Source organism: Urocampus carinirostris, chromosome 8 (assembly GCF_059441175.1).
Source record: "Urocampus carinirostris isolate Australia breed hairy pipefish chromosome 8, RoL_Ucar_1.0, whole genome shotgun sequence".
Classification (NCBI taxonomy): domain Eukaryota; kingdom Metazoa; phylum Chordata; class Actinopteri; order Syngnathiformes; family Syngnathidae; genus Urocampus; species Urocampus carinirostris.
Window position 1 is genome coordinate 44,516,167 of NC_142356.1, and position 12,817 is coordinate 44,528,983.

At 43.9% G+C, this 12,817-nt stretch overlaps 1 protein-coding gene and 1 long non-coding RNA gene across 8 annotated transcripts in view; one reads left to right on the forward strand and one right to left on the reverse strand.

Moving 5' to 3' along the window:
- Nucleotides 1-7,777, reverse strand: part of doc2g (double C2-like domains, gamma) — a 139,710-nt gene extending 131,933 nt beyond the window's left edge. For 3 of the 7 annotated variants that reach the window (XM_088342853.1, XM_088342855.1, XM_088342854.1), the window contains exon 1: nt 7,653-7,777. Coding sequence is in view for 1 of the 7 variants with exons in the window: in XM_088342848.1 (XP_088198974.1) it covers nt 7,463-7,498 (36 nt within the window). In the remaining 6 variants the exon portion in view is untranslated. Of the gene's footprint in view, nt 1-7,462 lie in introns of all 7 variants that reach the window. The other 4 variants (XM_088342858.1, XM_088342856.1, XM_088342848.1 and 1 more) reach the window with 4 other exon arrangements.
- Nucleotides 7,778-9,629: 1,852 nt separating this feature from the next.
- Nucleotides 9,630-9,960, forward strand: LOC148361982 (uncharacterized). Its single transcript, XR_015851190.1, has 3 exons — nt 9,630-9,691; nt 9,785-9,871; nt 9,935-9,960. It is a non-coding gene; the product is annotated as an uncharacterized LOC148361982 (long non-coding RNA).
- Nucleotides 9,961-12,817: the final 2,857 nt, after the last annotated feature.

Sequence of the window (12,817 nt, forward strand, 5' to 3'; positions counted from 1 at the left end):
TTCCATGTTGAAAGTATGAGCATCCCTTTGGGTCCCAGTGACGTATACCCATATGTTTTGTGTAAAAATGGGCTCATAATTATTTTGAAAATATTTAATTGTAAGTGCTCATACCAGAGGACATTGATTCAGATTCCTGCTATATCAGAATTCTGGACTGAGATTTTTCATCTTGAACAGCTGTAAAGTTTCAGGTAAGTATCTCGGACGATTGGCGTGAGGTAAGTGCAATTGTTTATCGTCGCCCTGCAGCCGATCGCCGGTGTAGGAGCAACCCCTCCCCTGGCTGCTAAGACGCTAAGACACTTCCGACTGCTCAGAAGTAAGTATGGGTTGTTGTAAAGGTGGCTCCCGCTTCCTTAGGAAGGTAGTCCTTTTAGAGCAGGAATGTCAAACTCAATTGCACAAGGGGCCAAAATTCAAAACACACTTAAGGTCACGGGCCAACCAGGATAAACATTTATTGAACACACTTAAACTGAATGTTTTCGGAACATAAATACGAATAAAAACAGACAAGAATATTACATTTAAACCTTAAATCACTCATACAGTATTTATTATTTTGCTGTAAATAAAAATATCTTGTTAAATTATACAACTTAGAACTTAACTTAAACAACTTAACATTAAGATAAAATTCAAATTCCTTTGCTCCTATGTCAATGTATATATTAAAAAAAAACTTAAATATCCCAAAAGATTTTGCTCTCCTTAATATATCTCCTGTCAAAAGTAGAAATATGAAAATGCTACACAAATTATTTTGTAAAAACGTCACAACATTCTAAGAATAGGGAGCCTGATGTGCTTACCTTTGGCGCAGATGGAGTAGGGCGAGAGATGGGAGGGAGTGCTTGTACTTTTTGCATAGCTCCACCCATCCCTCCCACTGACCCAATCAAATAACTTTAAGTTATCTTCTGGTGTATTGGCGTATTTACAATTTGTTCCGTAGATTAATCAAAAAGTATCTGAACACTGAACACAGATTACATAGTGAGCTTTTATATAAAGGATTCTTTAGCGTTGTACAGCCAAAAGGAATTTTTTATGTGTGACACCTTGACTGTAAATCGTAGTGAAAACGTGCCCTATAAATTCTGAAAAGTACTGCTTGGAAATTCAGCTTTGGTTTCGTTTGCGTGTATCTCAACAGGAGTATTAGTTCAAGTTTTGAATGAGATCGAGAAAATTTGCATGCAATTAAATTTGAGCCATAGGTACTCATAGAAAGAGCCTTATATGGCTCGCGAGTCATAGGTTCCCGACCCCTGGTATATAGTATAGTATACGTCATATATAAAGGAATAGGTGCAGTGACTAAAATGTCAGAATATGATGTCCAGGGATGAGACGGCGTTGTTCATATTGACAGGCCATTGATAACAATAGCGTAAAATGGTCTTGCGGGCCGGATGTGGCCCGCGGGCCGGGAGTTTGACACATGTGTTCTAGAGGGACCTGTCCGTGAGCTAGAGCAGTTCAAAAGGAAATTGTTAGATGCTACGGACACCACTGCTGGCGTGGGTTTTAGCGAACCTGCTAGTTCGGTTAACATTAGCCCTAAACGGCTTGCTAACCGCGATGAGCCAATCCAGACACATACCGTATTTTCCGCACTATAGGGCGCACCGGGCTATAGGGCGCACCCCCAAAAAATAGTTTTTGGTCCTATATCTTCCATAGATAAGGCGCACCGGATTATAAGGGGAACGTCGACAAAACAGTCAGATGATTCAGTCCAACTGATTACCCCCTTAACATTCCCAAAGCTTGCAAAGAAGCAAATACGTGTCGTAGACACGTGCGGATGCGGTGTCCGTACGATGTCACTTAAATGCGTCATTTCAAATTTTATTCGGAAGGTTAAAGTCTTGGGATTCAAGAAATGCCAAACATTTCTTAGTTTTTATTTTCTTTTTCGCTCGCAACTTTACTGTGCATATGACAATAAACACTTGGAATTGAGTTGAATTCACTCAACTCATCACAGCAACATCAAGATCGTTCTAAAACAAGATACCGGGAAAATATAAAGCCGCATAGCTCACCTAAGTTTTCACGTTCAATAATGATACGCAATCATGGTCTTCTTACAACCGTGAGTGAAGTAAATCCAGGAGAGTAAAATATGTACAAATACAGATTAATGAAACATGTTTCTTTATGGCGTACTTTAGCCAGCTTGCTAAGCTTGCTACGCCATTGCTAAACTCGGCCAATTGCAGGGTTTGTTTTGGCCATCTAGCCAATTTGAGGCTCCGAATAACTTCAGCCAATTGCGATCGATTTAACGGATGATTGACACATCTTTTTCGGCCAATTGCAGGGTTTGTTTTGGCCCTCTAGCCAATCCGAGGCTCCGAATAACTTCAGCCAATAGTGATCGATTTAACTGATGATTGACACATCTTTTTCGGCCAATTGCAGGGTTTGGTTTCAGCCCTCTAGCCTATCCGAGGCTCCGAATAACTTAAGCCAATAGTGATCGATTCAAATTATGATTGACACATTGGTTAGCCAATGAAACGCCGGTAAATAAATTCCAGCATACACCGCGGACTACTTTGCGTTCGGGGGAAATTCTAGTCGGCGGCTGCAAGTTAGTTGCAAGACTGCGAATTAATTTTGTTCCATAAATAAGGCACACTGTATTATAAGGCGCATGGTCAGCTTTTGAAAAAAATTCAGACTTTTAGTTGCGCCTTATAGTGCGGAAAATACGGTAAGTTCAGCCCCTTAGCTAGTACCACTCCACCCCAGTCTACTGGCTCCCGCACCCGGGTTATAGGCGACTCCATCACCCGTAACATAAAGCTTAGCACCCCAGCCACGGCTTTTTGTATTTCTAGGGCCAGACCACCCGACATTGAGGCTAATTTGAGGGAGCTGACATGCAAACCTAGACACCAGGACAGGGCTAGCTATACCGGTAGAGTCATTCATGTCGGCTCTAATGATACTAAAATAAGGCAATCTGAGATAACAAAGAATAATATTGCTAGGACCTGTAATCCCTCCAGAAAGATGAGTCTGAATCAAGTAATTTTCTGCGAGAGGCAATGATGAGAGGTTTAGCAGACTAGTCTCGCTCAACCGGTGGCTGGCAAGTTTCTGTCGTCAGCAGGGATTTAGGTATGTGGAAAACAGGCCTGCTTTCTGGGGCCGACCTGACCTGCTGAGGAGAGACAGCCTTCACCCTAACTGGGATGGTGCTCTCACTCTTTCTAAAAATATAGAGTAATGTTTAAGCCTTCCATGACAGGGTACACGAGTGCAGGCCAGGTCACAGGTGATTCATGAGCCTGTAACCACAGGTGTGGAGTTTGTATTGCTAGCGCTAACTCACACTATGCTAGTAGTTTTGTAGTTTAGAGTGTTCCATTGCCTGCACCACACACCCTGATCTGTACTCTTCTGTAGCACTTTCTTTTGTGCTTCTTACCTCTGATACACCCTTGTTAGGTGAGGAGGGAAAAGAAACAACATTATTTTCTACTGCTAGTCATCCTGTTATTCCATCTGTTAACAATATTCCTGCGGTATGGAATTTGGGCCGCATCTGACACCATGCAAGGCACAAGACTCAGGACTAGCAGCATAATCTTGAGGAAGTTACCACTAAGGTTCAAAAAAAGGGTTCAGCTCAGTCCACAGTGCTGAAGCCTGGCCTTCTGAATATTAGATCACTAGCTTCCAAAGCTTTACTTGTCAATGACCTTATTAGTGATAATAATCTTAACCTTATTGGCCTTTGTGAGACCTGGTTAAAACCAAATGAGTTTGTAGTGCTAAATAAGGCTTCTACCCCTAACTTTGTGAGTTCGCACTTGGCACGACCGTGCAAGAAAAGGTGGCGGTGTTGCTCTTATATTGGAAAGTATGTTGAAATTTACAACCGGTACCTCTACTGTTTTTAAAACGTATGAAGCACTTTTTTATGAGGTCCTTAATGTCAACACCAATTGTATGCAGTTGTTGTGTATCGGCCACCTGGACCATATTCAAATTATTTGGATACATTTTCGGAACTGTAAACAGACTTGGTAACTTATGCGGACAATACTGAAATTATTGTTTAGTTTATCGTTAACATAAACTCCCGATCAAATTCACTTGCGATTGCTTTTAAGTCAGTGATTGATACACTTGGTTTTAATCAACTAGTTGATGTGCCCACTCATATAGATGGGAATACTCTCGATCTTGTTCTGACTCGGGGTGTAGTAGCCTCAAATGTTAGTGTTACCGTAACCCAGTGCCATCTCTGATCACTATCGTGTTAAGTATGAAGTGCTGTTTAATGTTTACTGTGATAAGGAAAATTTTGGTTTTAGTAGTCGCAATATCCGCCCTGCAATGACATTAGCTTTAAAAGAAGTATTACCTACGGTAACTGCGGCTTTCTCTTCGTACATTGGGTCTGTTGACTCACTTACAAACGACTTTAATACTGCTTTGGTTAATGTTCTTGATTCTGTGGCGCCCCTATCGCAGAAATTTTGACCTAAGAAGCATACACCTTGGTTTACTGAGGAAACCAGGTCACTCATACAACGTTGCAGGAAACTTGGATGAAAATGGCGCACTACAAAGCTAGGGGTCTTCAGAGTGACCTGGTGTTACAGCTTGCTGAAATACAAAGTAACGTTTGCCTCAGCTAAAGCATCGTTTTGCTCTAAGATTATTGTTATACATGAAAATAATCCCCAATTTTTGTTCGACACAATGGCAATGAATGAAATCTTAAATGAACGCTCTGCAGCCCCGTCCTACATCGAAGATGCGGAGGTGTTAGGTCAGGACCGTGTCGGCGGCTCTTCAGAAACGTTGTCCACTTTCAATGATTTGTCCCTTGATAGTCTGACACAGATGGTCAATAGGGTCAAACGAACTACTTGCCTGCTTGATCCATATCCAGCTTTACTGGTGAAAGATCTGTTTGGGATCTTAGGACCTTCAGTTTTAAATATAATTAATATATGCTATTCTCGGGTATTGTTCCGGTAGCCTTCATGTCTGCTGTCATTAAACCCATGCTTAAGTGACCGAAACTTGACCCGCAAAGCCTGTGTAATTATTGATCAGTGTCAAATCTACCATTTTTTGCAAAGTTACTTGAAAAGGTCGTTGCACGGCAGCTAAATGACCTTATGTCGGAAAACAATCTCTTTTAAACTATCCAGTCAGCATTAAGGGCAAATCACTATACTGAGACAGCCCTGGCTCAAGTAACCAATGATACCTCTTAACAATAGATTCTGGTGCCTCGTCAATGTTACTGCTGCTGTATCTCAGTGCTACTTTTGATACTGTCCACCACAACATAATACTTGTTCGTCTGGAATGCATCTGTATGTCAGGAACTGTACTCTTATGGTTTAGGTCTTAACTGTCAGACAGGACACTTTGTGTTAATTACGGCAATCTCAGCTCTAAACACTCTGATGTCCCCTGTGGCGTTCCACAGGGTTCTGTACTTGGCCCCCTTCTTTTTAGTATTTATATGCTTCCGCTTGGTGATATTATCCGCAACTGTAATATTAGTTTCCATTGCTATGCAGATGACATTCAACTATCTGCCACTGGAGACAACTGGACAATTAAGTTGTAGAAATCTGGAGGCTTACCCAACTGAGCTCCAAAGATGGATGTCACTTAATTTTTTTTTAGCCTTTACCCAGAAAAAACTGAAATGTTGATTATTGCTCCAGCTCATTGCCGTGAGTTGTTTTCAAACACTGCCCTGAACCTAGGGTTATATTTGATCCTAATCTGTCGTTTCAGTTACATGGGAAAATATTACTAGAATAGCCTTCTTTCACCACCGTAATATTGTGAAGGTTTGTTCGATGCTGTCCCAATCAGATGCAGAGGCTCTAATTCATGCGTTTATTAGTTCTCGGCTTGTTTACTGTAATATATTGGTTTCTGGTCTCCCGATGTCTACCATCAAAAGTTTGCAGCTGGTTCAAAGTGCAGCAGTGAGACTCTAGACTAAGACAAAAAAGTTTGAACATATTACTCCTGTATTGGCCAACTTGCACTAGCGCCCAGTCCACTTAAGATGTGACTTTAAGGTTCTCTTACTAACATACAAATGTTTGCATTGACTTGGGCCCTCTTGGACTTTTTGGACTAGTTTACAGACTTGAGGCGTCGTTTCTCTCATACACTTTCCGGACAGATTTCAACATGTTACCTAGTTAGTGTTCTCTTTTATTGATGTTTACTATGTTTATGTACTGTGACCCAATGCTAAATCTTTTCCACCCTGGAAGGGGGATTACCACTTGTGAGGCCCCTTTTCAAAGTTTCTTTTTTTGAGTTTTTCCTTGCCCGCATGTGGGTTTAAGATCAGGCGATGGTATCTTTGTAATTCTGTGCAGTCCTTTGAGACATTTTTGTGATTAAGGACTATACAAATAAATGTGACTTGACACACTGATATGTATTTAGGAATTTCTTTTTAAATAAATTATTCTGATTGTAGTACAAGTACTCTGAATTGCTTTATTTTAACTACAAATAGGTGAGAAAATCTAAAAAAAATATGGTCTTTTATTATTTTTGTCTTGCGCAAATGATATTATTTTCACCTGATGTCAATTGTAGTTATTAGTGTTTTTTTTCATGTTTAAAATCTGTTAAATTTGTTGTGACCCTGTGTGTTTTATAGAGGTCATATGCTGGCTATCATTTTAGTCATATGACTCTCTGATGTAACAATATTTTTGTTGGGATACATTCAAGAAGAAAAAAAGTTCACCGTTGCAATTATTTATCGTGGAAACCAAAACTATTTTGATAATAGTTTTATAAAGAAAAGTTGAAAATCGTTCACAACTATCGTCATACTAGCTTCTTTTTCATCATATTAGTAGTAATGGCTAACTTAGGGATAGAATGTTCCACCTTTTACATCACCCTGTTACCTCTATGCACTGTAACAGAGGACACATTTGGACTATGTCATGAGTGAATCATTGGTAAAAAAAATATTACAGAATTATATCATATTTCTCTTCTAGTTTGAAAGTCCCTCTTTCAGATAATGCTGAAAGCGTTGGATATTTTACATTTTCTGAGTGAATGTTACCATGATGAAATGGCCCCCAAATAAGCAGGATGACCCACACATGCTGAAAGAATGAGCACCCCTGATTTACCTCAAGAGATTAAGCCATGCAACATATTTGTAAACGTTCAATTAACAAGCACGTCGATAGAGATCCAAAAACTCACTCCACTCTAATCTCAAAAGAATATATCCCGAGTTATTACTTTTCATAACTCATGGCCACAAAAAAATTAAAAATCATCATCAATGTTCAATATGAGACGAATGAATAAATAACAAGACATATTCTAATGAGTATTGTCATAATAATGTTCCAAAATCTAGCCGTAGTCCTGCACAAAACCTTAAACGAAGTTGGAATTTATTTAACCAGCTCACCTCTTTGCAGCCCAAGTTTACATCCTCCTCCGACATGGAGTCCCCATAATCCAATTTCACTACCGTGCATTCACATTGCCTTTATGTAATGGCAGCCGTACCTCACCGCATCCTTTTTACTTTCTTTTTTTCCACCGGCATCGCTCAGAAACATGGCGCCACCTCAACTCTGCTCGGACCGAATACTTACACAGGGCAGTCTTCATCTGTGCCAGTACTCCATCCTCACAGGTCTCACGCCTTCCTCGCTCTCATACACAACAAGGAGCATGAATAAGAGCTTTGAGCCAATATACAACCCCCACTCCTCTCTCGTTTTTTGTCCCTCCCCTCTTTCCCGTGTTTGTGATGTCACATGCATGTCACAAGCTGCACTCACTTTTGCAGCAGGTGACATAAAAGCAAAAGAGTGTGTCTGACATAAACAGAGGTAAAAGATGCATAAGAGGTAAGAGGAGCAGCACGCATTGGTTTCGGAGAGACGCGCCCACAAGGCAGACAAAGCTGCTGCAATCATAGTTCAGTGGCCGGGGAACGGAAATTAAACGCAACGCATTGACTGACTTTGTAATACGCGCTGTGAGTGCATGCACCTGCTTGCTCGTAGAGTGAACCAGAAACACGAACCAAGAGGAGATGTGGTGGCCCGATCTCAATCGTAATCTGATTATCAATATGATTTTCGCGGTTGATGGGGACCAGACCCACAGGCGAAAGGTGAAAATCCGCGAAGACGGGCGCATTAACCTGACCCGTGATGATGTTAACGCCTGCATCGACCAACCGGCAGAGATGGGAAGCTGCATCGTTGCTGTTACGGACTTTTTGGACTATTTTACAGGCTTAAGAAATTGTTGCTGCCCTGCACTTTCTGGACCAATTTCAACATATTACCTATTTTTTTTTTTCTTTTATTGATGTTTACTATGTTTTGTGTATTGTTACCCAATGCTAAATTGTTTGCACCCTGGTCATCTTGGAAGGGGGATTACCACTTTTGAGGACCCTTTTCAAAGTTTCTTATTTTCCCCGCGCTGACGTTTTGAGTTTTTCCTTGCTAGCATGTTGGTTGAAGATCAGGGGATGGTGTAGATGTAAACTAATAATAATAATAATAATTTACTTGTATTGTCATTCTTTGTAACAATGCACACAGAACGAAATGTCGATACACCTGACCCGTACAGTTAAACTGTAGCGAGCCTGTGCAGTCCTTTGAGACATCTTGTGGTTAAGGGCTATACAAATAAATGTCATTTGACTTGACTTGTCATTCTCAACTGAGAGAATAAGACTTTAACAAAATAACATTTATAGAACTACAAATAATAACATAAAACACATAATTGCATTTGAATGAATGGTTTTATGTCATAATACAAAAGTTAAATAAAATAGGAGGACTTTTTCTTTCAGTGTAAGAAAGCAATTTAGGGAGCGGCTGTCTAGCTGCCCGCTGCATCACCTGTCCTCCAATGGAGACAAGTTGTTGATCCAGGTCAGCTGTTTCATGGCTAATGGACCTGCCAATGTCAGGAAAAGGGTCCATCACCTGCTCGGTGGCTTTGGGGTTGGGCTGGGAGGTCACAGAATCAGGCCTCCCGAGTAATACCTAAGACTTACAACATTGGTACCCATTGCCTCCCTGCTTGGCGCTCGGCATTAGTGATTAGACTTGGGTGTCTTGGTCACCCAATGACTAAAAATCAAGAGGGTGGCTTTGGAGAGTTATTAGCCTAGCCATTAGCAGCAGGACAGACCAGCAGCACAGCTCTTGCCATGGATGAGACAGAAGAGGACCACAATTGCGTCACTGGTACTGGGTCAGCTGGGGACCAGCTGCAAGTTTGGTAGCAGCAGCTGTAGGACGACCCTTAGGACAACCTCGACGGATGGCGGGCTGGTCTGGATGTAGTCGAGATAAGACAGAGATGAGGGTCTGGTCCACAATCCGACTGGCAGACACCCAGGTCCTCTATTCTGGGCCATAGCCCTTCCAGTCAACGAGATAATGAAGGCCCCTACCCCGTTGTCTGGACCGCAGCAGGTGCTGTACAGTATATACCAGACCACTATCGAGGAAGCGTGGAGGCAGAGGTGCAGCAGGGACCAGTGGGCTCTCATGAAAAATTTTGAGGTTTGACCTTTCACACGTGAAATGTGGGGTGCACCCTCATGGACTTAGGCAATAGGAGCCGGACTGCGGTTGGACTGATCACCTTCTCGATGGTAAATGAACCAAGGAAGCGAGGTGCTAGTTTACGCGACTCCACCTGGAGCGGTAGGTCTTTTGTTGACAGCCACACTCTTTGTCCCCTACAGTTGGTGGGAACAGCAGTTCTCCGATGGTTGGCCCCAGTGGCGAAGCTGGCAACGGACTTGAGAAGTGTAGCCCGGGCTTGTGACCAGGTGCGTGGGCATTGATGGGCAAAAGCAAGAGCAGATGGGCACGTGACTTCCTCTTTCTAGCAGGTATACAAAGGTGGCTGGTAGCCATAGACACATCGGAAAAGGGGCATTCCAATGGCCAAGCAGGTGAGTGAGTTGTGGGCGTACTCTACCCATGTCAATTGCTGCACCCAAGAGTGGGGGTTGTGGGATTTCATGCATTGCAGTGCTTTCTTCAGTTCGTGATTAGCCCGCTCTGACTGTCCGTTAGATTGGGGATAGAATCCGGAGGTTTAGTGGTTCCAAGCAGCTTACAGAATTCCCTCCAAAAGACATAGCAGAATTGTGGACCCCGATCCAAAACAACGTTCTTGGGAAGGCCATAAATTCTGAAGACGTGTTCCAAGATCACTTGTGCAGTTTCTTTGGTGGTTGGGAGCTCAGGGAGGGGAATGAAATTTGCCATCTTGCTGAACTGTTCACTATGGTGCGAATAACCATCATGCCAAGGCGTCAGGCCAGTCGAGGGAAATATTTGACCACGGACGTGTGGGTATGGGCAGAGGCTGGAGCAATCCGGCAGGGGGCTGGCTGGACGACTTATGCTGGTTGCAGGTGGGACAGGCTCGTACGAATTCCTGTACATCCCTTCTGAAAGAGGGCCACCAGAACCGCTGAGCAAGCAGGTGACAAGTACGGATGGAGCCAGGATGACAAGCCAAACGGGAGTCGTGTCCACACTGGATGACCTGGGAACTCAGGTTTTCGGGGACAAAGAGGCAATCAGCGGGGCAAGTAATAGAACCTGGCTGATTACGGAGAGCCTCCTTAACCCGCTCTTAAACCTCCCATGTCAGAGATGCTATGAGACAGGGACTAGGCAGAGTGGGTGCGGGATCCTTAGAGGGCCCGTCATCATTCTGGCACTGGCGAGAGAGGGCGTCTGGCTTGGTATTGCGTGATCCGGGGCGGTATGACAAAGTAAGGTTAAATCTTGTGAAAAACAGGGCCCAGCGGGACTGTCTGGGGTTCAGACGTTTGGCAACGCGGATGTAATCCTTGTATTTGAGATGAGTCCAGACGAAGAATGGAATTATGGATCCCTCCAACCAGTGACTGCACTCCTCCAGGGCAAGTTTGACAGCCAGAAGCTCCTGGTTTCCTATTTCAGATTTGCATTCAAAAGGGGACTACCGATGAGAGTAGGAAGCACAGGGGTGGAGCTTCTTATCATCCACAGCCCACTGGGAAAGTACTGCACCAACGCCCCTCTACAATAAATTGCCGATCCATCTCAAGCATCTGGAGGATGGGGCGGAGACGTGAATCTTGCTTTAGGGAAAAGAAGGCTTTGTCAGCTGCTGGGATCTAGCCAAATGGCTGCTTGGTTCTGATCAGAGCAATGAGAGGTCCGGCAACAGTACTGTAGTTGCGGATTAATTTTCTGGAAAGGTTAACAAATCCCGCAGAACATCATTAACTAGGTTCTGAAACACAGCAGGAGTGTTAGTTAGGCCTAATGGCATCACCAGATTCTCTTAGAAGTATTGAATGCTGTTTTCAATTTGTCACCCTCATGGATCCGCACAAGGTGGTAAGCGTTTCTCAGATCTAACATGGTAAATACCGTGGCACCCTGGGCAACTCGAGGGCAGAGGTGAGCAGAGGCAATGGGTAGCGATTCTTCAAAGTGATGTCATTGAGACCCCGGTAATCAATGCAGGGACAAAGGGAACCGTCTTTCCTACCTACTTAGAAGAAGACAACAACGACAGGAGATGAAGACGGGCGCATTAACCTGGCAGCCAGGGAGTCACAAATATAGTCCTCAGCGGACTTTCTTTCTGGGGCAGGCAATGAATAGAGGCGGTCTCTGGGTGGAGTCATACTAGGGTAAAGGTCGATAGCACAGTCATAAGGGTTGTGAGGGGGCGGAGATGTGGCCTTTGCCTTGTTAAAGACATCCTGGAGGCCATGGTAGCATTCTGGGACATTATAGAGGTCAGGAGCGGGACTAGAGGGTATTGACAGAGGTGATAATGTGGCAGCATGCAGACAGGTTTGATGGCAGTCTTTTCCCCACTCTTTGATCCTCCTGGTCTCCCAATCAAGGTGTTGATTGTGCCTGTGGAGCCATGGGTAACCCAGGATAAGGGTCTGGCCTGGTGAGTGGAGCAAATGAAACTGGATGGTTTCCTGATGGTTACAGGAAAGAGTCATGAAGACAGGGACTGTTGCATGGCTAACGGTGCCAAGCAGGTGGCCATCCAATGCCCGCGCAGGAACAGGAGGGGTTAAGCGGTGGCTTTCAAGTCCTAGTTGATGGGCCAGCTTGAGGTCTATAATGTTGGCTTCAGAGCCATAGTCCACCAGAGCGGCCAGAGTGCGAATTGAATCGGCCAGATTGAGATGAACTTGCAGTTGGGGTTAGAGGGCTGTACAGTCATAGGGTTGAGGCGGACTCCCTCTATGTCCGGTGGCAACACGATGTCCATCACCTCCACAATAGAGGCAGAAATTAGGTGATGCAAAACTGAAGCTCTTCGTGAGAGAGAGAGGCTCGCCCAAACTCCATTGGCTCAGGTATATCCAGCTGGCTAGTGGCAGCGAAGACAGAGGTGCAGGGGAATTTCTGAAGCGAGTGTTGGTGGCTGGTGGGTTTTGGCGCCCCCTCTCACGACGGCGCGTCTGTTTCCTTCCTTCAATCGGGGCAGTCAGGGCATGGCTTCATCAAGGCTGTTCATGGGAAACCAACTCCTTGATGTAGGAACTCGTGCACCAATGCCTCCATGTTCCATGAGCTTCGCCTTGCCAGGGTCCAAAAGTCGATGGACTAGTTGGTTATGGTCCTTCTGCCTTGCCGGATAGTCAGCAGTTACTGGGCTCGCTCTGTGGTTTACAAACCCAGGTTAAAAACCTTCTCTATCTCCTTAGCGAACCTTTCAAAGTTTGCACATGCAGGGGTCT